Raw genomic sequence first — 20,956 nt, forward strand, 5'->3', positions numbered from 1 at the left:
TATTCTCTCTCTTTCGGTTCTCCAACAGGCGTTTTCAATAGAGCGAAGGAGTGTAAGCGACTCCTGGAGCACAACTACCAGATTTTCTTTCCGTTGAGGGGTTTCATGATACACTGCTGACGCCGATATCGTCGAAGTTAATATGTTACCACCTCCTTGATGAGAAATAGACACGTGTTTTAGGCTGAAGACCGAAAGAAGCGTGCGCATTCCTGTTCTTTCCTTTGACTTGGGTCCCACTTCCCGACGTCTTGTTGGCTGGGGCTTGTATGGTTGTGAGGCGAATGTTTTGGTCGCGGTGTTTTGGATACCGGCTCGGATAACCCCACATTTGGGTCGTGCGCCTGCACTCTGGACTCGCTCGCTGGAGGGGCTCGCATGGTAAATAATAGGACCCCGGTCCATGGCAACGACCAAAACAACACGTCTTCCCACGGCTGAACCCCACGCTGCATATGCATGTTGACTGCTGGGCCGGCCGAAGTTAACTTGAGGATGGGACGCCCAGTCGCATTCGCGATACGGAAAGTCAGTATCGTGAGATTTCAACCTTCAGCTTCTCTGAGCGGTATGATAGGCGACCAAACAAGCGCCTTTCATGCAGGCTGTAATTTCGATTGTAACTTTACTCATCGGCTAAACTTCTGGAATGAAGCCTTTTTTTCGTGAGATTCTCTTCCGTGATGCTAAAATTGGGGATCAACACCCAAGCTATTTTTTTCTTTCGCATGGGGGGCCTTAGTGGGTAGTCGCCGGAGATAGGAAAGCCACACACCCTCACACAAACCATGGACAAATTTTTTCTCAGAGTAGCGGCCTGGTTAAGCTGAGTTCTTCGGGTTCTGAGACTCGACCCAAGGAGTGATGCAAGGGAGATGCCGGGTGTCGTCAGATTTTGAAGCCACAGCGAATCAAAAATGACGGATCAGAGTCCCCAAGCAACCTTCTGTTGTGGGTCGAGTTGGCACAGGTTCCTGTGATCATAAGGCCGAGAATAAAGAAGAACAAGAAGAAGAAGCGATTTTACGCGGGATTGAGGGTGAGCCTAACCCCTGCTGGTGTCTTTTTTGGAGCAAAAGCTTCCTTCGTTTGCCCTGATGCTAGTCAAAGGTCAAATTTCACGGGTAAGGAACCTTTTTTTTTCACTTTGCTTTCTTGTTGGTTCGTTAGCTGTGGGTTTGATGAATGCAAATAGTGGTTTGAATAGTGGTTTGCTGTCAAAATGCTGGAGAAAGTTCTATGCAAGTCATTGGTATGCAAATTTCACGATGCATCGACGGGACGACGGTTGTCTAATTCATTGTCGCTGTCAATCGACATAGCATGTAATTACGGGTGAAGCCGGACCACTACCACGGCCATACGCCATACATAATGAAGGGCACAGCAGCGACAGTAGCGCCAAGGTCCAGTCCGTGCTCTCAGGTCCTGAACAATAATAGGTATTTCCAATTGACCAGGCCTGGGAGAGAGGATTTGCCTGTTTGATTGAAGTTTTCTTTTGTTTAGCAGCGGTTGGATCTGGTTTCTATGGTTATCGCGACCAGATGCCAGAAGCAGCTTAGTCAAGGAAGTAAGGATTAGTCTCGTGGGGAGTTCTTCCCGCTGTCTTGGGACTTTTTTTTTGTCCCCATTACTTTTCGGGGGGATCTTGGACATGGACGGCATATCTGCGATCTCGTGAGTTTGATATTGTTAACTCGCAGCTTGTATCTGTGTCTGTACGCATATATGTAGTAAGTAAAGGACTCAAGTATGTATGTAGAATCTGGAGGCAAATAAAACAGAAAGACCGGACGAATATTTTGCCAGTCCGCCACAGTCACTGAAGTCGGGAATTTGGCAATGGTGCTAGCAAAAGGTTAAGTAACATGTGCATGCATGCATGCCTGCATGGTTTGTGGTTTGTGGTTTGTGGTTTGGGGGGAATTTACGGGCGTGTCAAGTTAGACTTGCTTTTGTTGCGGGAGCGAGTTTGTGTTATCGAGCCTGCCTTCCCTCTGATATGCCCCTGCCCGCTCAGTAACTAGTGCTGGTTAGCACTGGATGTATCTGACATAACAACCATCAGGAAGGCTTTCTTTTGCGGTTTTGGCTGGTTTGGTTTAAAAGGTATCGGTGGGACTGCAGTTGAGACCGACTGACCCGCTTTCGACTGTTCGACCAGAGTTAGAAGTCTGTTACGCCGTCGCCCATAGCAACAGGAGGCACCACCACCACAATCATCATCAATTCTCATCATCCATCGTGGTTGTCTCCATAGCGAGAGAGTGAGAGCGAGAGTGAGAGAGCTTTAACCTCATCTCGCCTCCCTTATTCCCTAGTATATTAGGTGGTAGTAACAGTAACGGGGCACTAGCGTTCCTAGTTAGTACCAGGAAATTACTGAGAGACAGAGCCGAGAAAGGATAGCCTGCGCTCAAACATCACCGCTTCACTGCTGTGTTTTCCAATTAGGAAATCAGACCAGGCCGAAACCTTAGCAACCGGCTCCTAGCCCTGTAGCGACAACTTCTGCCCTGATTGGCTTGACATCTCGACCGCCGTCCTCTGGCCAACCTCAAAACCAGCCTGACATCCTCACTACTTCAACCTCAACCTCCTCCGTTCTCTATCACTTGCATCGCCATACTCTCTTCTCTTCTTCTCTTTCGCCTTCTTGTCCTTTACTAACCTTACAGCTTAACTACATTCCTTGTCGTCGTCGTCCTGGTCCTTCTTCTTTCCGACTTAGACTGAACCAACCGACCTTCCCTTCGAACCCTTTCGACAGAAGAGACTGGGATAATTGAATTGATATCAATCAATCGATCAGAATAGAACTATCGTCAATACCTTTATTGATATCAATTCGATCTTGATAGAGATACAGAAAGAGAGAAAGAAGAGAAAAGTGGACCCAACATACCAATCAGCCTTCCGTCCGTCCTTAGTTTACTTTACGCCAACCAAAGTAACGCCAATAGTAACCACACTGGTTACACATACATGCTGTCTGCAGGTTCTCCAGTTATCAGATACGAATACCGCATACAACTGTCTTGTGTTCTTTAATAGCAGAAATGGATTTCTCTTCTCCTCTAGCTGCTATTAGTCGCTCGGAGGGCAATTGGCTCCAACCAACACCCCTTGGTCCAAACTTCTCGTTCGGTCCTGAGAGTCCTTATACCCCTCGACTTGATGTCAGCCATGATTCATCTTTCTTCGATCTCGATATGAGCATGGAGGCTTCTCCTACGGACTGCCTGGCCGCGGATCTCTCTCAGAATTTTCATATTGACAAGACGTACGTTCATAGATAATCTTCGGGGAATTAGATCATGCTTCATTTAGTTAACTATCCGTCTTTTATCTATATATAGTCCCGCGTTCCCTACTCCACGACGCTCCTTGTTCTCTTCATTCGACACCGCTCGTAAGTTCTGGGTCCCATATTAGTCTGGCGGGCACCAGCATGTTTATAGTCTTTGTCGCGTATAGGACCATTTGTCACCACTCCTCCTCTTCTATCGTCGCCAGCATGCTCGGATATAATGGAATTGAGCCCCCTGCCGCACAAGCCAATTTTTGTCAAGAACAGGTCGAAGCTTAGTGAGGTCTCTCCAGTCATGGACAGCCCCTGTCAAATGCAGCGTAAACCAAGCAATGAGTAGGTCCAAACCGACGGATTGAATACCGCCACGTCATTCTAACAGTCGACATGTAGGCGCAAAAAGCTACTTCAACCACGTCGTCCATCTCAACGTACTAAACTTTTCTCTCAAAACATCGTGTTGAAATCCGCTGGAGCCTCTAAGCTAAGCTTCACTGGTGAAGATGACGAGAAGCCATTCAAGCTCGGTAATAAGAAGACCTCTCCAATTATGGCTCTTGATGACATGTTCACTGCATCTCCGGAGGTCACGCGTGTCGGACTAGGCCTTGGCCTGAATGAAAGTCTTGGTAAACCTCGTATGCCTATCTTCAGGGACTTGAAGAGTCCCGCTGATGGCTCTCCACTAGCTGGAGCCAACCGTCGCACAGCAGCCGTTCGGGATGGTCCACCACGTAAAATCGCGTGCCGACGATCTCTAAGCATGTACAACAAGGCTGAGGATGTCATTTCGCCTAAGCAAAAGCTGGAATCTAAGTTCTGCGCCGAGTCTCCCTCGCAGGTTGCTGCGCGTGAAAGCCAGGTTCTTCCATGCTTTGGAACTGAAAAGGACGTCCTGAAGAGGATCACTCGCGAAACTATGATTCAGGTTCTTGATGGCAAGTACGCCGAACAGTATGACGAATTGAAGATCGTCGACTGCAGGTTTGAGTATGAATATGAAGGTGGTCATATCGCTGGCGCCATTAACATCAACAGCACCGAGCAAGTTGATAGCATTCTCTTGTCCCTCAGATCTGAAAGAGAGGCTGAAGCTAAGAAGACTTTGTTAATATTCCACTGCGAGTACTCGGCCCACCGTGCCCCGAGAATGTGAGTTGCTATCCCATCATAAGAAAAAATGGTCAAATGCTAACAAATTCAAATAGTGCCCACCAGCTTCGATCTCGTGATCGTCAAATCAATATGCATCGTTACCCGACCCTGTTCTATCCTGAAGTCTATATTCTTGATGGTGGCTACAGTGGCTTCTTCGCCGAACACAAAGAACGTTGTGAACCACAGAATTATGTTGGCATGGACGATTCTCGTCACAAGGCACTCTGCGAGCGTGAGATGGGAAAGTTCCGCAAGGCCACCAAATTTGGCCGAGCAATGAGCTATACCTTCGGAGCAAATGTTGCTAATGCCAACACTGACTCCCCATCTGCTCGACGAGCTCCACTTGGCCAAGCCTCCGTTGGTGTCAATGGCGTCCTGGCCCGTCCTCGCAGCGACGGCAAGCGTCATTGCTCCTATTAAATGGTTCGACAGGTGCATCATATCCTAGATGGAATTTCATGGCAACAGCGGCTTCTTTATTTCGACGCAACTATATTCACCTACCCTTTACGACCCTAACACTAACGACTATTTGTCTTTCGGAATCGCAACGGCATAGCGTTCTATTACATAGCATCATTTCGGTTTTTGGTCGATGGGCCTCCCTTCGGATATCCTAATTCTGGGAGACCCTTTTATATTCTTTTTAAATCCCCAGCCCCAGCCCCAATATTTCCCCATCACTACCCCCCCTAGCATTTGTTTCTACTTTTATCTTTCTCGACGTTCATTCAGCGACACCTTTAGAGTTTACGAATACGCGACAGTACTTGCCCGCGATGGAGTTTTTTTTGATATTTACACCACACTGCGTCGAACGAGTACTTAGCCATGATTTTTATTAATGACCCTAACACCACGCCGCACTGCTCCAGCACACAATCACAGTCCTTCTTTTTTTTTATGGAGAAATCCCTTTTTACATTAACTTAACCACCTGCCGACAAATTATCGACCCCTACAACGACATACACGCTAACCATACTACCGGAGGGACTTCGACTTCTAATATCGGTCGAAGAAACTCACGATCACCAGAGACTACTATCATTCACCTCATACAATGAACCATCTTATACGGTTCTTTGGAAACTAGACGTAACTTCGTCTGTCGAAGTTATTATTAGCATTAGAGCCCATACAGAGCCTCCGTGCCTTCTGTTACAACCCACTCTCTTTGCATAAATTAAACCACATAAAATCAACTTTTGAAGGTATATCCTTTTTTGTTGTCCGATTGTCTTTTACCCTTGGAGTTTCTCGCTGTCACATTATTGTTTGTGTTTCTTGGGTGTTTTTGGTACTCTTTTTCCACTTTTTTTTCCCTTTGTGCATCGGGGTCTTTTTTTGGGGGGGGTGATACCATTTTCTTCGTCTCATATTGGGCTTTTTATTCTTCTGAACCCTTTCGAATGTGAAAGATAGGTTGGTTAGGTTTGAAGCTTTTTTCTGAGTTCTTTGGTTCTTATATTACCCGGTTTCGAAAATTTTCCCTTATGTGCAAACCCTTTCCCCTTCTCTGACCATTGTAGCAGAGAAAGGGCCCTTTTTTTTCACTTTTTTCACTTTTTTCACTTTTTCGTTTTTATTGTTTGGTGTATCAATATACCTTGTAGGCGGGTGATCTTGTAAGTGTGGGCGATTTCCTTTGTCATCGTTTGTGTTTTTTATTATTATTTTCCTATGATCGAGTCGCGAGGAGAAGAGGGCTGGCTAGCTTTCAAAGCTAGCTGGATGGATATCTAAACTACACAAGAAGAAAAAAAAAAGAACAACCAGATGTATATAATAAAACGCCAGATGAAACCAGCATCATCGCATCTCTTTCTCTCGATCTCACGATTTTGGAGGTCTGGGAAGGTGTGGTTTAGTTTTTTTCGTTTTATTTCTGGTCGATTATATATACTGCTACTGGCGGGGAGAAGATGATGAGATGTATGTTTATGATTAACCGAACTTCAATGAGAAATAAAAAATACTTTAAAAATTTTACTTGGATGGTTTTTTTCTATGTAGTGATTTTAAGAGTGAAAGATTGATTGGAATTAATAATGAAGTTGTAAATCCATCGATAGCGATCTATGTCGATGGATGAAGAGAGAGGAGAGCGAAATCACCACCCCTCTAAAGTACTTGTAAAGTCTCCGCTCTCCCTCCTTGACGGTAAATTTAGCTTAAAGACAAGATAATGAAGGCCGAATACAGGGAAAACACCACCTCTAGAGCCTGGAATCTACTATCGAATTTCGCTGGAAAGACACGAAGACGTACTTGGGATCGAGGCTCAAGAAAGTCGATTGAGAGACGGAATGAACAAGAAACCTGCATGCTAAACCTTTAAACCACCCATAACAAGACATAGAAAATATATCCAGAAAAGAAACAAAGAAAACTTCTTAACAAGAATATCGCCTTCTAGCAAACCTCGAGGGAAATGAAAAGGAGAACGAGAAACTATAATAGAAGTGAAAATCAAAAAACGTCATGCCAGACCCACCTCGCAGAAAGTACATCGAAGTCCAACTTTCCTTTAAGGTAAACCATGCCCCCCCGTAACCTCTTCAGTAACAGTAGCACTCCCATCATTAGTAAGAGTATCGTCCCACCCCTCCAACATAAAGTTCCCAGCAACGGATTCTTTATCCTCGAGCTTCCAAGCACTCTCTGGCCCTGAAACGGGTAATCCCGTAAAGTCGACTAGTCCAATCTGTTTGAGCACGGAAGCCTGATCCCAGTAAACATGTTCTGCGAAAACCTTTTGTGCTTTGATACATGCGATGATAACGATTGGAATTTCGACTGTATGGCCTGTAGGCTTAACACCGGGAAGCATCCAGGAGATCTCGGTCGTATGTTCGAATCGACAGATCATTTCGTCGACAACACGGTCTACACCGACTGTGCGTGAAATTTGACGGAGGGATAAAGAAGGGGGGTTGTTAGGGATGAAGTATTCGTTGTAGAAGCGGTGGAGTTCAGCGTAGCCATTTCCACCCGTTAGAGTTGGGATCTATGTCAGTTTCTCCGTTTAGTTTAAAGTTAATAGATCATGAGTCTGAGGAGGCTTTTTCACTGACGTGATTGACATAAGGCTCCTTGACCATACTATCCAAGGTTCTATTCGCCTTCTTCGCAACAAAGGAAGCGAGCAAATGCTCCCCCCAGATCTCTTCTAAATCCACATTTGGACCTAAAACTTCCCTTACAATTGCCAAACTTCTTGTATGAGCTAACCCATGGGCGATGGGGTTGTAATTGATTGTCATCTTTTCAGCGAAACCTTGTTTGGTATTTTGATAGAGTTGGTATTTGAGCAAGGGGACTTTTTTGGTGATATCATAGTTGAACGGTTGAGCATCTGGAACGTGGACGAAGATGTGGCGGATTCGTTTTGGGTATTCATCCGATGGGAAAGTGGAAGGAAGACCGGTTGGATAGTAAGCAATCAAAGCGACAAGGTTACCGACAGGGTACAATGCGTATTCCAAAGCGAGGGTAGCCGCGGCCCCGTAAGCTATGTCGATAATTAGACATATTTATACTTTTACAGATATATGCACGATGACGTATGCCGTCGTTAGGAATACAGGTGTATTACCAATAATACAATACTTTTCGTTACTCTCGAGAGTATCGCCGAGTAGTTCGAACGTATGTGAATCAGCTCTTGGGATATACTCGACTTCATATCCCTCCGCTTGCCATTGTGCGATCTCAATTGGGTCGAAGTCGTTGGTATCGGCTGTTATGAAGACCCTAGGAAGGTTGGTGTCCATGTTTATTCTAATTTTTGCGTGATGATGCTTTGGACGGCTCGAATAGAACAGTTTGATGATAGAGAAAAGGGACCTGGATTTTTTGGGAGCTGGAGGCTTGCTGGTAGTGATTGCGGTGGTTGTGGTGGCTGTGGTGGGTTTGGAAGGGCCGAGGCGGGAGAAGAGGGAGCGGAAGTTGTAGGTTTGGGTTTTCATTTTGGAGAATGCGTTGAGGATGTTGGAATTAGCTGGATTCGATCGGGATCTTATCTTATCTGATTGGACTGAAGGCAGCCAGGCCCCCAGGCTACAGGGGTGCAGACAGAGGAGGCCGGGTTCGTAATTATCTTGTTCTTCGACGAATTTATGAGGAGGATTATGTAGAGGAGAAGGAGAAAAATCCTCGGGGAGAGAAAGAGAGGAAGGGTTTTCTACCAAGGGTCCGACTCCGAGTTCATTGGGATACGGCATATTTAGTGTGTATCCGTTGGGGAGGGGCCGTCGGGGTGACGGATTGAAGCTCTCTGTAGTTGTGGGCATTGCTGTACTTTTATAGTGTATAGGCTCCAGGGTAGGGGGGGATGAGGAATAAGAGGACGGTTGTGGAGTAATGTATGTACAGTTCTTCTTTTTATTATACATAAAGTTTAGTATAGGTACAGACCTGAGGTATGCGGGTAAGTGAGTATTACAGATATGGTATGTTATGGCATATCCTTGGGAATCCAGACCTCCTCGAAAGCCCATCTTTCGAGGTTGGTCATGGGTCTTCCCGCTGCTACTCCAAATGCTGCATCTCTAGCACTTCTAACACAATCGTTTAGCCCTACCCCCCCATAGCTGCTTCCAGCGAGGACTAGTTTCCCACCCATTTTGTCCATCAGGTCTTCGTGTGCCTGCCTTAGCCTTCCTGCATGTCCGACTCCATATTGTGGGATACAATCTACTTGCAGGGATGCCATTGTCTCCGCTGGTTCTTCCGTTATGCCTAGATGTTGAAGAAGCACTTCCTTTGCCATTTTTACGCCATCATCTTCGGATGGGATGGATGTAGCATTGTCCCACCAGTGTCCGCCGAGCATGACCGTTACTTTGGTGCCCTGACGTTCGTCTTGTTCTGGCATTGCATCTGAATCGAAGATTACGCCTAGCGCTCGGTGAGGGTTTTGTTCTAGTGGGACGGATTTGGGGATCAAATATCCGAAGCCAGAGTAACCCGTCATGTTTGGTTTGTCGTAAAATAGGTTGACAACCATGACCGTTACTCCTCTAGTTTCAAATAGGGCATTTGATGTCTCTGGCGGTAGTAGGCTGGCAGTTGACCACGCTGGAAGGGTTGATATGACAAAGTCGAATGAATTGTGGGGGGAGTCGTATCCCAGCACCTATAGTAGTTATAATTAGTAATCCCTTCTTTTCATTCTTTTTGAGGGATAACGGAATAGCATATTTACCTCGACTTCGCTTGTTTCATGGTTATATCTAAGACCGTCAACTTTTACACCAGTCTTAACAGTAACGTCGCATTCTTCTCGTACTGCTTCCTCCATCCTCTTCGTCAAAGTCTCCATACCACCTTTGAAAGAGTATATACTTGTTGTCTTTAGCCGATTTAGTAAGGGTGCAGTCCTAGAACCATAAACTCCCTCTAACAGCTTCTCCTCCAACAACATCTCCTGTACGCCCAAAATCCCTCTCGTGATACTCCCATACACTCTTTCATTACGGTATAGGGTATGTAACAGCGCGTCGGCACTTAAATTCGCAATATCCCCAGCATAAACCCCATGAAATACTGCCGATGCAAGGTTATTTGTCAAGTTTGCACCCAACCTCCGTGTTAAAAACGATTCCACGGATTCATCTTCAACATCTTTAGCTCTCTTTCTCCTGAATATTTCGGTAAGAACCGAAGGTATGGCACCCTTCAAGACAGGGAGTTGTAAGGCTTTAAGTACTCCTTGTATAGAAGATGGAAGTTCGTTCAGACGTTTGTCGAAGTAGATGTAACGGTTTTTTGCGGCTGGGGACGATTTTGGGACACTGAGGATTTGAGATTGGAGGGAGAGATGAGATACTAGATTTAATGTTATAATGCCATTGACGGTCCAGGGACGAAGAGTGCGAGGCCCTGTTTCGAAGGTTATGGAACCCTTTGAGGTCGGGATTTTGAGAGAGCGGATCCAACCGCCTGTTCTGGGCGAGGCTTCAAGGAGGGTTATTGAAGTTTCCGGGGAGAAGTGTGAAAGTTGGTAGGCTGCTGTTAGACCCGTAACTCCTGCACCTGTATTTTATAAGAGTAATACTATCAGTATTAGGCATTTTTCTGGGAGGATTAAAGACTTGGAGGGAGAAGAACCCAGAATCGCGACTGACTTGGGAGGATCCCGGTGCAGGTCGGGGTGCTGCTCTACCCCGCGATGCCATTCTTCGGAGATTTGGGGGATTAATGATTCCACTGGTTCGTCACCCTTACGGCCCCAGAAAGAGCGGGTGAGGTTTTGGGCGTGGTGGAGTCTGAACGGCAGCTTGCGACGGAGAATTGGGGGTTTCATGTTGTTTGGTTGGCCATGAGGTTTGGGGTTTTGTAGGAAGCGGGATGAAGTTGGAATTTCTGTGCAACGCGATTTATATCGGAGAACAGGGATTGATTTAAGCTGTAAGCTAGGTACCTAGGGAAGTATGTATATAAAGTACTTAAGTAGTTATGATAATAAGGATGAAATAAAGTGCTGTCTTGGTTCATTAGATTATAAGGTAAGGTAGTATAAGATAATATACATTTTAAGTTTCAGGAGTATTGTGGGTATCTTCAATCGTATATGTTTTCAAGTTTCGAGCCCTGGTGCCAGGATTACCAGATTATTTGTATCCTTCTGAGTTCGAGGGCCAGTTTGAACAACCAAATATTTCAAATGATACCCTTCACAAAGCGGTATACCTAGATATGAGCGTGAGGAACGCTGGAATAGCCAAAACTGGAGATTTCTCAATGTTGAAGATTATGATCTTCGAAATACTCGATCGTAGTCGTCTTCCCATAGTCAAGGTAGATCCGTTAAATGTCAACGAATATGGTGCAAGGGCAGGGCCAAGTCCATTGATTGGTCATACTTGAGGGTATGCACTGACCTTGTGACACGATGTAGCACAAGTCGGTGGATACCAGAGCAGAGATTTTATAGGCATAGAAATTCTCAATTGAATTTCATAGCCTCATATTTTCACCGACTACTTCTTCTCTCCCTCACCCTTCAGCTCTACTTTTGGCAATTCTTCCACCTCTTCCTCCGGTAATATTTCAATATCTCCATCTCGATATTTAATCCCCTTCTTGATCTTCTCCCCTTGTTCCTTCATAATATCTTCGATTGTTGTCGGCTTATCTCTGAATATCTTCAAGTGATCGGCGATAAGGTGCCGAACCTCGCATCCGGGACACTGAATTAGGACCGTACCTTTGTGATAGGCCTGTTTTGTGACTTTATGGGAGGAGCGGTGGGAGCACTTTTTGCAGGTGAAGGTTAGTTCGTAGGAAGGTTTTTCAGCTAGTGGGAATGAAACCGTAGAGGACGGCGACGAAGAAGTGTCTGAGGGTGTTGACGGAGAGGAGGAAGTGGAGGAAGAAGTAGAGGAAGATGAAGATGGCGGCGGGAGGATTGAGGGAGAATCTGAAGGAGTGGAGTATTTGCGACTCAAGGAGGAGAATGTTGGAGGGAGAACTTTTGAGGGCCTGGAGCGGTATGTTGATGATGGGAGGAAGAAGGTAGGTTTTGAGAGAGGTTGAAGAGATAACTTGGCGAGTGGCCTGAGAAACCGAGATGATGCCGATGCCCTCATGATTTTATACAACTTTGGTATCGATATCTATATGTTTTGAAGCTGGTGATGGTTGTTTATTTTATATATTATACACTAGTTGGCGTTATAGAAGCAGAGAATGGAGGGAAGAGAAGGAAGAAGAGGGAAGATTAGTCAGTGAAGAAAAGAGAATGTGTTGGGATGAGGTTGGTTGTGTTGCACGAATCTTAATTCGAGATGTTTGTCTGACTTGAACCTTCCGAATTGGGCGTGTATCTCGGACTATCTTGAGGAGCACGTTCACATTGTTCGTTAATTCGAAGGCTATAATTACTTCCCACTAGCTTCACATTGTCTTTACCGTGCTTCCGAAATTACTGGAAACTCTCGGTATAGCTAGCTTTATTTAGCATCATCGGCATCGCTGATCTAATATCGGCCCGTCAATGTCGTTTTTGTCGGAGATGTATGGACAGGGTGATCTTGAACGTTTTTATTAGTTCCCATACAAAGGTACCGGTACACCATGGCTTGGGACGGTTATAGGTACACAGACCGGCAGATCTCGCGTCTACCAAAAGCGCACTGGTCTCGGTTCCAATCCACCACCACTTAACTTACTTCCCTTCAAATCCATCCACCCTTCCTTCGAATACGCCACCATCTTCGGGCTGCCTGGACAGTCATAATACACTACTTACGTTAATACCGCTTTAATCCTTCTGGTCATCTGGCATCATCAATATCTTCGCTCCATCCTTTATTCGACTTCGGAACTGCACGACCACTTACATTAGTACTTACATGTGCATTAGTGACGTTAATAACGTGCCTGCAACTTGAACGGAGCTTGGCGATACTCTATTGGATTGGACGTCATTTACAGACAACAGGCTTGCCCTGAAGACGTAGAGCTTTTTAATTCTTCTCTTGTGTTTGGAGTCTAGTAAACGCCTCATCTACCTCTCTATCTTACTGCTAGCTCCTTGTCTAGCTACTGGACATTCTTACCGGCTTCGTTTCCTCTTCTCCGTTATTTCCAGCCTTCTTTTCGACTTCTTATCCTTCCTTACAATCCTTGGATATTATTATTTAGCGGGTTTCTGGCCTCGGAATACTCAAGAATGGCCTCGAAACTGGGTTCTAGCCGAATTAAAATTAGAGCTCCTAGAAGGGTACGGTATTCCTTCAGGTCTCGTAGGCCTTCTTTGGCCGATTCAACATAAACTATTTTCCTCTCTTACTAACTAAACCACCTTTCCCCCAATTATCACCGAAATAGGGCCTAGCCAACGAAAACATGCGGTTCGACGATGCCTGGGCGCTACTATCCGAAGCCCTACAGCAAATCTACGAACGGGATGCTTCCAATCTATCCTTCGAAGAGCTGTACCGGACAGCCTACAAAATGGTCCTCAAAAAGCATGGAGATCCACTGTATAACAGTGTGAACGATCTCGTCAAAACCCGGCTACAGAGGGTAACCACCACACAGCTAAAGCCTGCCAGGCCAAATTTTGCCCCTACCAGTAGTGCTTTGGAGCGACGGGAGAGCGGGAACCGATTTTTGGCTGCCGTTAAACAGAGTTGGGAAGATCACCAGCTTTGCTTGGGCATGATCACGGACATTCTTATGTATTTGGTATGTCTATATTCTTGCCGCATTATCCCAGATGCGGAGAGGGGTAGTCTTGATGGGAGGGGTAGTGAAGGGTGAAGCTTGAGCGGGGTGATACTTTGAATAGCTAGTACACAAGCTAACCTCTGCTCTTCGAACGTTCAGGACCGTGTTTTCTGCAATGACAACAAAAAACCGTCGATCCAGGTTACTGGCATGGCGCTGTTCCGTGACAATGTCCTTCGCAACAGAGACTACGATATCGGTGCTGACTTGAACCGGGTCATCCTCGAGCAAATCAGGATGGAAAGAGATGGAGATGTCATCGATCGAGCACGGATCCGTTCTTGTGTATACATGCTGGAAGGGCTATACGAAACATTGGACGAGAGGGAAGATCAGAAGCTGTACCTGACGAAGTTTGAAGGTACTCCCTACTAAATAGCCGCCCAACATAGTAGAATTGGCATGGCTAACTACAATTTCACAGCTGAATTCCTTACTGCTAGTAATGAATTCTATACTGAAGAAGCCCGAAAGCTGCTTGAGGTCTGCGATGCGGCTACTTACATCGAACGAACAAATGATCGCCTCAACGAAGAATGGGAACGTACGCAAAGTACAATTTCCACACTGACGGAGCCCAAAATCCGAGCTATTGTAGAGAAACATCTGATTACCGATAACATCCGAGAGGTCATGCAGTTAGAGGCCTCTGGTCTGAATTTCATGGTAGACAACGATCGTTATGAACAGCTGAAGGTGCTGTACAATTTGGTGTGGCGAGTAGACAACAACGTGATGGAAATCAGGCGGATGTTGAAGGAACGGGTTGTTTACTTGGGAAGGGAGATTAACAAAGGGGTCTATGGATTCAGGAAACCAGCTGCTCCTGGAGAAGGCCCGAACGGAGAGGCTGAGGATAAGAGTGTGAATGCTGAAACAGCAATGGCTTTAAGATGGGTTGAGGACGTTCTTGCCTTGAAGGATAAGGTTGATAAGATCTGGGAATACAGCTTTTCTTCTGACCAGGGCATCCAACAGACTGTTTCCAAATCCTTCGCGGAATTTATTAACGAAAACAAGAGGTCACCGGAGTACATCTCGTTGTTTGTTGATGAGAATATCAAGAAAGGCTTGAAGGGGAAGACAGAGGCGGAGGTCGACATGGTTCTTGACAAAGCTATCGTGCTTTTCAGATACATCCAAGATAAGGATATCTTTGAGAGATACTACAAGAAGCACTTGTCCAAACGTCTCATCCTCGGTAGATCTATTTCTAACGATGTTGAACGCGCTATGATTGGGAAGTTCAAGGTTGAAGTCGGATTCTCATTCACTAGTAAAATGGAGGGTATGTTCAAGGATATGAACGTCTCGCAGGATTTGACCACGGAATACAAGAAGCATCTTGCCAACTTACATCTCGACAACGACCCGACTATTGACCTGGATATCAAAGTTTTGACGTCAACCTTCTGGCCCTGGAGCTCGATGAGTGGGGAGACGACACATACTTGCATCTACCCGCCCGAATTGGAGAAGATCAGATCATCGTTCCAACAGTTTTATCTACGTAGACATAACGGGAGACAGCTCACTTGGCAACCGCAGATGGTATGTGCATATACTGAGGTATCTACGGATTAACAGTTATTGACGTTTTGGGATTAGGGAACTGCTGATATTCGAGCTACGTTCAAAAGTCGCAAGTACGAAATTAACGTTGCAACATACGCTATGGTTGTCCTATTACAGTTCAACGACCCGAAAGTTGAATCACTGTCCTATGATGTTTGTTCCATTTATTTCTTCCCGTCTGAATTATATCTGGCTAACCTTTGGGTAGGAAATTAAAACATTGACATCAATCCCAGAGTCCGAACTCGTCCGCCATCTACAATCGCTTGCTGTTGCACCGCGCAGTAGAGTCTTGGTTAAGACGCCTATGTCGCGTGATGTTAAACCTACTGACAAATTCTCGTTCAATGCGGGGTTCCAATCGAAGCAGCTCAAGTTTAAAATCGGAACTGTCAAGGGAGCCGGAAATAAGGTTGAGACGGACAAGGAGAGGAAGGAGACCGAGGAGAAGGTTGACGAAAGCAGAGCCCATTTGATCGAGGCGGCTGTTGTTAGGACCATGAAGTATGAATCTACCCCTGCTATATATTTTTGATTGAATGAGGACTAATATATGAATGTGAAACATAGGGCGAGGAAATCGTTAAAACATGCTGATTTGATGTTGCAGATCACGGAGCAGCTATCAAAGAGGTTCATGCCCGATCCGAGCATGATCAAGAAACGGATTGAGAGCTTGATTGAACGTGAGTATTTGGAGAGAGAGACGGCGGATCCGAATACTTATGTTTATCTGGTACGTTTTATCAAAAATGCGGCTATGAATATTGGAAGGATTTGCTGACTCTTGGGTGCCTCAGGCTTAATTTTATGGCTTGTCGTTTTGCTGATATTATAGGCTGCTTTGTTCAAAATGGGACTAAGGCAGCTTGTGGTCTTGTTACTGACTGATATTCTCTTCTTTCTTTATCTACTTCTCCCGCACATCAACGCCTTGTTTTTGAAAAAATTCTTATGATCATGGATCCAGCGTTGTTATTTCCCTTTATTCATCTATCTATATGTCATTCTGCTGGCGTTTTCCCTCTTCTTCATCTCCTGTTCAATCGGAAACAAAAGGACCTCTACATACCACACATCACCATTGTCATCCGCCTTTCACGATCCTTCAAACCTATCTCCTCCTCGATCCACTATTCTTCAATCCTTTATTATATCTGATATGATGATGAGAAGCATCTATCCCTCCTTGCTCACTTTTTTCTTCTTTTTTTCCATTCTTTATTAACTGGAGTTGCAAAATGCTTTTTTCATGGGGTCTTCTGTTTCTTCTGTTTCTTCCGTTTCTTCTCCTTGTTTTTCCTATTTTTATTTCTGTTATTTGTAGCTGGTGGAGGATATATGTATGTATGAAGGAGGCTGGTCTGTGTGACATAGGTACTTTATACTGGTATATGCTATCTTAGGCTAGAGGTGGTTATTATATTAGTAAGGATACTCGGGTGTATGCACGTGCACGGAGGAGGAGGAAGGCCGTGAGGTGTTTATATGAATTACTAGAAATGGAATTCTTAGACTGTCAATATCAAACATCTTCCCGCTCTGTATACCTATATGGTTGTATCGAAGTAAGAATAGTAGTTGAACCGGGAATATGGTGGAGTATAAAAAGTTGTATATAAGTTTATTCTGTTCAGTAAATGATGAGCTGAAAGAAAAAGGGGGGTCTTTGTACAATGGCTAAGAATGGGTGATTTTATAAACAAGAAAATCTCTATCAATTCGCTTTCCGCCTTTTCTTTCTTTCTCGCTTTCTTCCAATGGTATATGGAGGTTATTGTTTCTTTTATCACTTAGGACTAGAGGAAGTTGGTCTTTGGTATGATTGTTGTTTTATTCTTCCTCGGAAAGGACGTATTTTTGACGGATATCCTAGAATGAGAAAAGGTTAGGAGGATTTTATAATTCGGGTAGATTATGGTATCGTATTGTACCTTCCATTGTCGCTGTTTTGGAAGAGATAATAATGTTAGTAACAAGATCGTTATACGGATGTATATATGTGAATTGGAGAAACTTACGCCTTGGTTCTTCCAGTCCCAGAAACGCTGGGCGTAGACATCAAAAGCGCTAGGTTGTGGAACTTGGTTAGCCTTTTCTTCTTCCTTCCTTCCTTTCATTCTTGTAGGTGATGTCATTCCGTCTACGGTGTGTATGTAATGGATTGAGGTCGGGTAGGTAGGGGTTTATATATCGATTTCAGAGTGGATTGGGAGAGAGGAGGGTCCGTACATATCGGCACCGAATGCGCCGGCGAAGATGACGCCAACGAAGGCCCAGTTCTTCCGCATGACGGTGTTGTAGATTGTCGATGAGAGCTATGGTTTTCGATTTAGTTAGCATTGTTCTGGTAGTAAAAAAGGGGTTATGGGAAGGAGAGCGTATGTACGTACCGACATGATGGGCGATTTTGAAAGGGGGGGTAATGGGGAGTATAGAGGGGTGGTGGTTATGAAGTGTCGTCGTTGCGCGGGTGGGTTTCTGGGTGTTAATTAACGTTCGGGTGTTGAAGAGGACGGAATTTTGAGGTTGGTTTGGGAGGATGGGAATGGGTGGTATCTGATTGGGTGGAGATTAGATTAGATCCTTATCTCCGACGCTTGTTCGGGTTTGTTTTTTTGGGCAATGCTTTTCGGCTGTTCCTTTTCTTCCTTTTCTTCCTTTTTTTATATTTTTATTTTTATTTTTAAACGGTCACGATCGGACTGAACTAAATTTGACGACACGAGTGAATTTTATTTTATTTTATTCGGATGGTTTGGAGTTTCGATTGATTGACTGGTTGATTGATTGATTAACAGGTCCTACTTTCTTTAACGTATACGTACACACTGCTACTATCGTCAGACCACGTTATATATATAGCTAGCTCTCAACCTCGAATGAATCAGTCTCCCCTACCAAAGACGTCACGACTTAGAGCTCCAAGCTAGTTAAACCAAGCTACCAATATTCACAACATCAAAACCCAAACCTATAAACCCCCCAAAGGAATAAATAAATAAAGAACAAGATGTCAAAATCCAAAGATTCCAAGTCCACAACGACCTCAGGCATCCAAACCCTCGAATCCGGTAGTCGGGTAATCCCTTCCTCCACAAGAGCAGATGGCACCACGAGGCCCGAACGTCGTGTAAAACCCGGGTTTACACCGGCTGAAGACGTGGTGAAATACCATAATAGGACGGCTGAGGCTTGGAGGAATAGAGGCAGTGGTGGCGTTCCCGGCGCTACGGATGTCGTAGGGGAGGGTAATAAAGCTGGTGGAGCTGGGAAGAAGAAGAGAAGAAGGGCGAAGAAAGGGGGTGCTGCTGGTGTTGATGGTGGGGAAGGGAAGGAAGAGGACGAGGGTGAGGAAGGGGGTGAGGGTGCTGAGGAAGGGGGTGAGGCTGCTACACCTGCTGCTGCTACACCTGCTGCTGCGACCACCACTACTTCTGAGCCGGCGAAGGCAGAGGGAGAAGCTGCAGTCTCAGCGGATGTGGAGAAGAAGGCAAAGGGGTTACACAAGAAAATCCGACAGGCGCAAGAATTAAAGTCGAGGAAGGAGAAAGGGGAGACTTTATTGCCTGAGCAGTTGGATAAAGCTTTGAGATTGGGAGAGTTGATTAGAGATTTGGAGAAGTTGGGGGTCAAGTACGAAGGATGAGTTGGGCGCCATGAAGGGGATGATTTGAGCTGGACCTCTGGGATGTCCGGGTTAAAAGATTGGGGAATGATGAGATATTTTTCTATCTTGTCCTCTTATTCTTTACTTTTTATTCTTTTTGTTCGAGGGGGGCGGAATCTGAGGGTGGATGCTGGAACTGCGGGCTCGGGCTCAGAAGATGCCTTCTGAGCTGTTCGATATTATGCATGATAAGATGATGTCGCCGGGATACTGGTCTGTCCTATCTGGGATATTCAGGACGGACTGACGAATGAGATACGAGGAGTAAGGCCTGTCTGGAAGACGGTGGAATGATCGATCAAACTCGAAGTTTGGATGGCACCCAAGATACACTTTATCCATACATCCACGCATCCTTGCTTATAGGTGTAATGCATGAGTACCCCATTACTTGAGTATATACCTACGAAAGCAAGTGCGAGTCATCGGGAGGGCTGCAAAAGATTGGTAACGAATGCCTGGCATTTAGCTGGGGGTCATGAGGTTGACGACATATGCACAGATCTCCGGAGATGGATTTTTGGCTAGCTTGAAGTTCCTCTGCAATTAATTATATTCCAACTGTGCAGGATGCAGTTTCAGTTTGATATATATCATGATCCATTGAGTATTTTAGCTTGGATAGATCGATGTTGATATCTATAATATTTCTTTTTTTACTTTACATCCCTACTTCGAATATATACATCATGATCCAGATCTCGTATCGCGATATCGGTCTGGCGATATCACCAATCGTACATGGAGCGGATCCTACTTGATATCGATGCATATATCTACCTCTTCAGGACTTGGTGCAGTAGATATCATGATCTCGATCTACATGTATATGCTAACTACTTAAGTACTTACTTACTAAGTATATATACTACGCGGAATTTAGAGTAGAAATATATCCTGCAGCCCATCTGACAAACTTCAGATAACTGGAGTGATACAGCATCGACATTCCACACTTTCGTCTCCAAAGACTGTGAGTTAACAGATCCTAGCTAGCCAGCTAGATCTGACTAGACAGTACAACGTCGGTACATAATAAATGTATAATGTATGCATGGATTTGAGCCGTGCATGAAATTTGAACCCAGGCTAGCACTAGAGTAAGCTTGAGCACGGACGGAGCTGTTCGGTTCGGTGCAGGGCCCAATGGCAGGATCCGGCGTGAGCTGGCTAGCTTGCTTAGAATGCATTGATTCCTCCATACCTCGTTGAAGCCTCGAAATTAGCCTGGCCTGGCAAAAGATCAGATCAGGATCCAAAGAGCTCCACCTGCGCATGCCCATCCATCCATCCATCCATCCATTCAGGCATGCTTTTTTCCGGTGGAGTGATATATCTGATCTGTAGTGCGAGTTAAGTGAGTGTATGTAGATGCTAGATGTCGACAGCACGGACGGCAGCAGTTCTAGTTTAAGCTTTCCTGCCTGTTGGTTGCTGGAAGGTCTGACAACACCAGCAGCATTCCCCCAAACCCAAACCACTTCAACCATTGTCACTATCACTATCACCAACGTTAACTGAACACCATCAACCATCAACCATCAACCATCCATCACCATCATCAATCAATCGATCAATTACTAGTTAATCAATTACACCCTTTGTCAAACACCTATCTATCCATCCATCCTCTTTTGCTTCTTCCTTTCAGCTTCACCTAACCGAGCTTGTCCCTACTCGCACTTGACTCAACTTCGCTTTTGATACCGATTACGAACGAACGGCAGCTGCCTGTCAGACAGTTTGATTTCTTGGTAAGTTTCGATTACCTTTGCTTTGCTTAGCTTGGACTTTGCGACCAAAGTGCACAAGCTGCTGCCACTACCCGTTGAATCCTGGCGGCCTTCTCAACCCGACTCAAAAACCCGAGACAGCACTAGAGATATGTCATGTCCTTCATCAGAAACACCCCTCATTTGCATTCTTGATTCCTACACCCTTTTATATTTTGCTTGCTTGCTTACTTGTTGAAGTCTCTACTCTATAAGAACCTAAAT

General features: G+C 45.1%; 6 protein-coding genes across 6 annotated transcripts; 3 read left to right on the plus strand and 3 right to left on the minus strand.

Annotated features, from left to right (window-relative positions):
• Window positions 1-3,062: 3,062 nt before the first annotated feature.
• On the plus strand, window positions 3,063-4,894 carry AOL_s00080g290 (uncharacterized protein; the record flags this gene model as incomplete). The annotated part of the gene is made up of 5 exons (XM_011124665.1): window positions 3,063-3,286; window positions 3,363-3,415; window positions 3,481-3,649; window positions 3,707-4,465; window positions 4,522-4,894. The coding sequence occupies 5 exons, from the start codon at window positions 3,063-3,065 to the stop codon at window positions 4,892-4,894; spliced, it is 1,578 nt and encodes a 525-aa protein (XP_011122967.1).
• Window positions 4,895-7,004: 2,110 nt separating this feature from the next.
• AOL_s00080g291 (uncharacterized protein) lies at window positions 7,005-8,769 on the minus strand (the record flags this gene model as incomplete). The annotated part of the gene is made up of 3 exons (XM_011124666.1): window positions 7,005-7,484; window positions 7,552-7,988; window positions 8,073-8,769. 3 exons carry the CDS (start codon window positions 8,767-8,769, stop codon window positions 7,005-7,007), a joined length of 1,614 nt encoding a protein of 537 aa, XP_011122968.1.
• Window positions 8,770-8,933: 164 nt separating this feature from the next.
• AOL_s00080g292 (uncharacterized protein) lies at window positions 8,934-10,784 on the minus strand (the record flags this gene model as incomplete). Its single annotated transcript, XM_011124667.1, has 3 exons — window positions 8,934-9,614; window positions 9,684-10,513; window positions 10,589-10,784. 3 exons carry the CDS (start codon window positions 10,782-10,784, stop codon window positions 8,934-8,936), a joined length of 1,707 nt encoding a protein of 568 aa, XP_011122969.1.
• A 676-nt stretch (window positions 10,785-11,460) lies between these two features.
• On the minus strand, window positions 11,461-12,069 carry AOL_s00080g293 (uncharacterized protein; the record flags this gene model as incomplete). Its single annotated transcript, XM_011124668.1, has 1 exon — window positions 11,461-12,069. One exon carries the CDS (start codon window positions 12,067-12,069, stop codon window positions 11,461-11,463), a length of 609 nt encoding a protein of 202 aa, XP_011122970.1.
• Window positions 12,070-13,330: 1,261 nt separating this feature from the next.
• Window positions 13,331-16,095, plus strand: AOL_s00080g294 (uncharacterized protein; the record flags this gene model as incomplete). The annotated part of the gene is made up of 7 exons (XM_011124669.1): window positions 13,331-13,672; window positions 13,814-14,075; window positions 14,139-15,265; window positions 15,323-15,442; window positions 15,498-15,793; window positions 15,860-16,025; window positions 16,090-16,095. 7 exons carry the CDS (start codon window positions 13,331-13,333, stop codon window positions 16,093-16,095), a joined length of 2,319 nt encoding a protein of 772 aa, XP_011122971.1.
• A 2,207-nt stretch (window positions 16,096-18,302) lies between these two features.
• On the plus strand, window positions 18,303-18,938 carry AOL_s00080g295 (uncharacterized protein; the record flags this gene model as incomplete). The annotated part of the gene is made up of 1 exon (XM_011124670.1): window positions 18,303-18,938. One exon carries the CDS (start codon window positions 18,303-18,305, stop codon window positions 18,936-18,938), a length of 636 nt encoding a protein of 211 aa, XP_011122972.1.
• Between the last annotated feature and the right edge of the window lie 2,018 nt (window positions 18,939-20,956).

This window comes from Orbilia oligospora, assembly GCF_000225545.1.
Source record: "Orbilia oligospora ATCC 24927 unplaced genomic scaffold scaffold00080, whole genome shotgun sequence".
NCBI lineage: Eukaryota > Fungi > Ascomycota > Orbiliomycetes > Orbiliales > Orbiliaceae > Orbilia > Orbilia oligospora.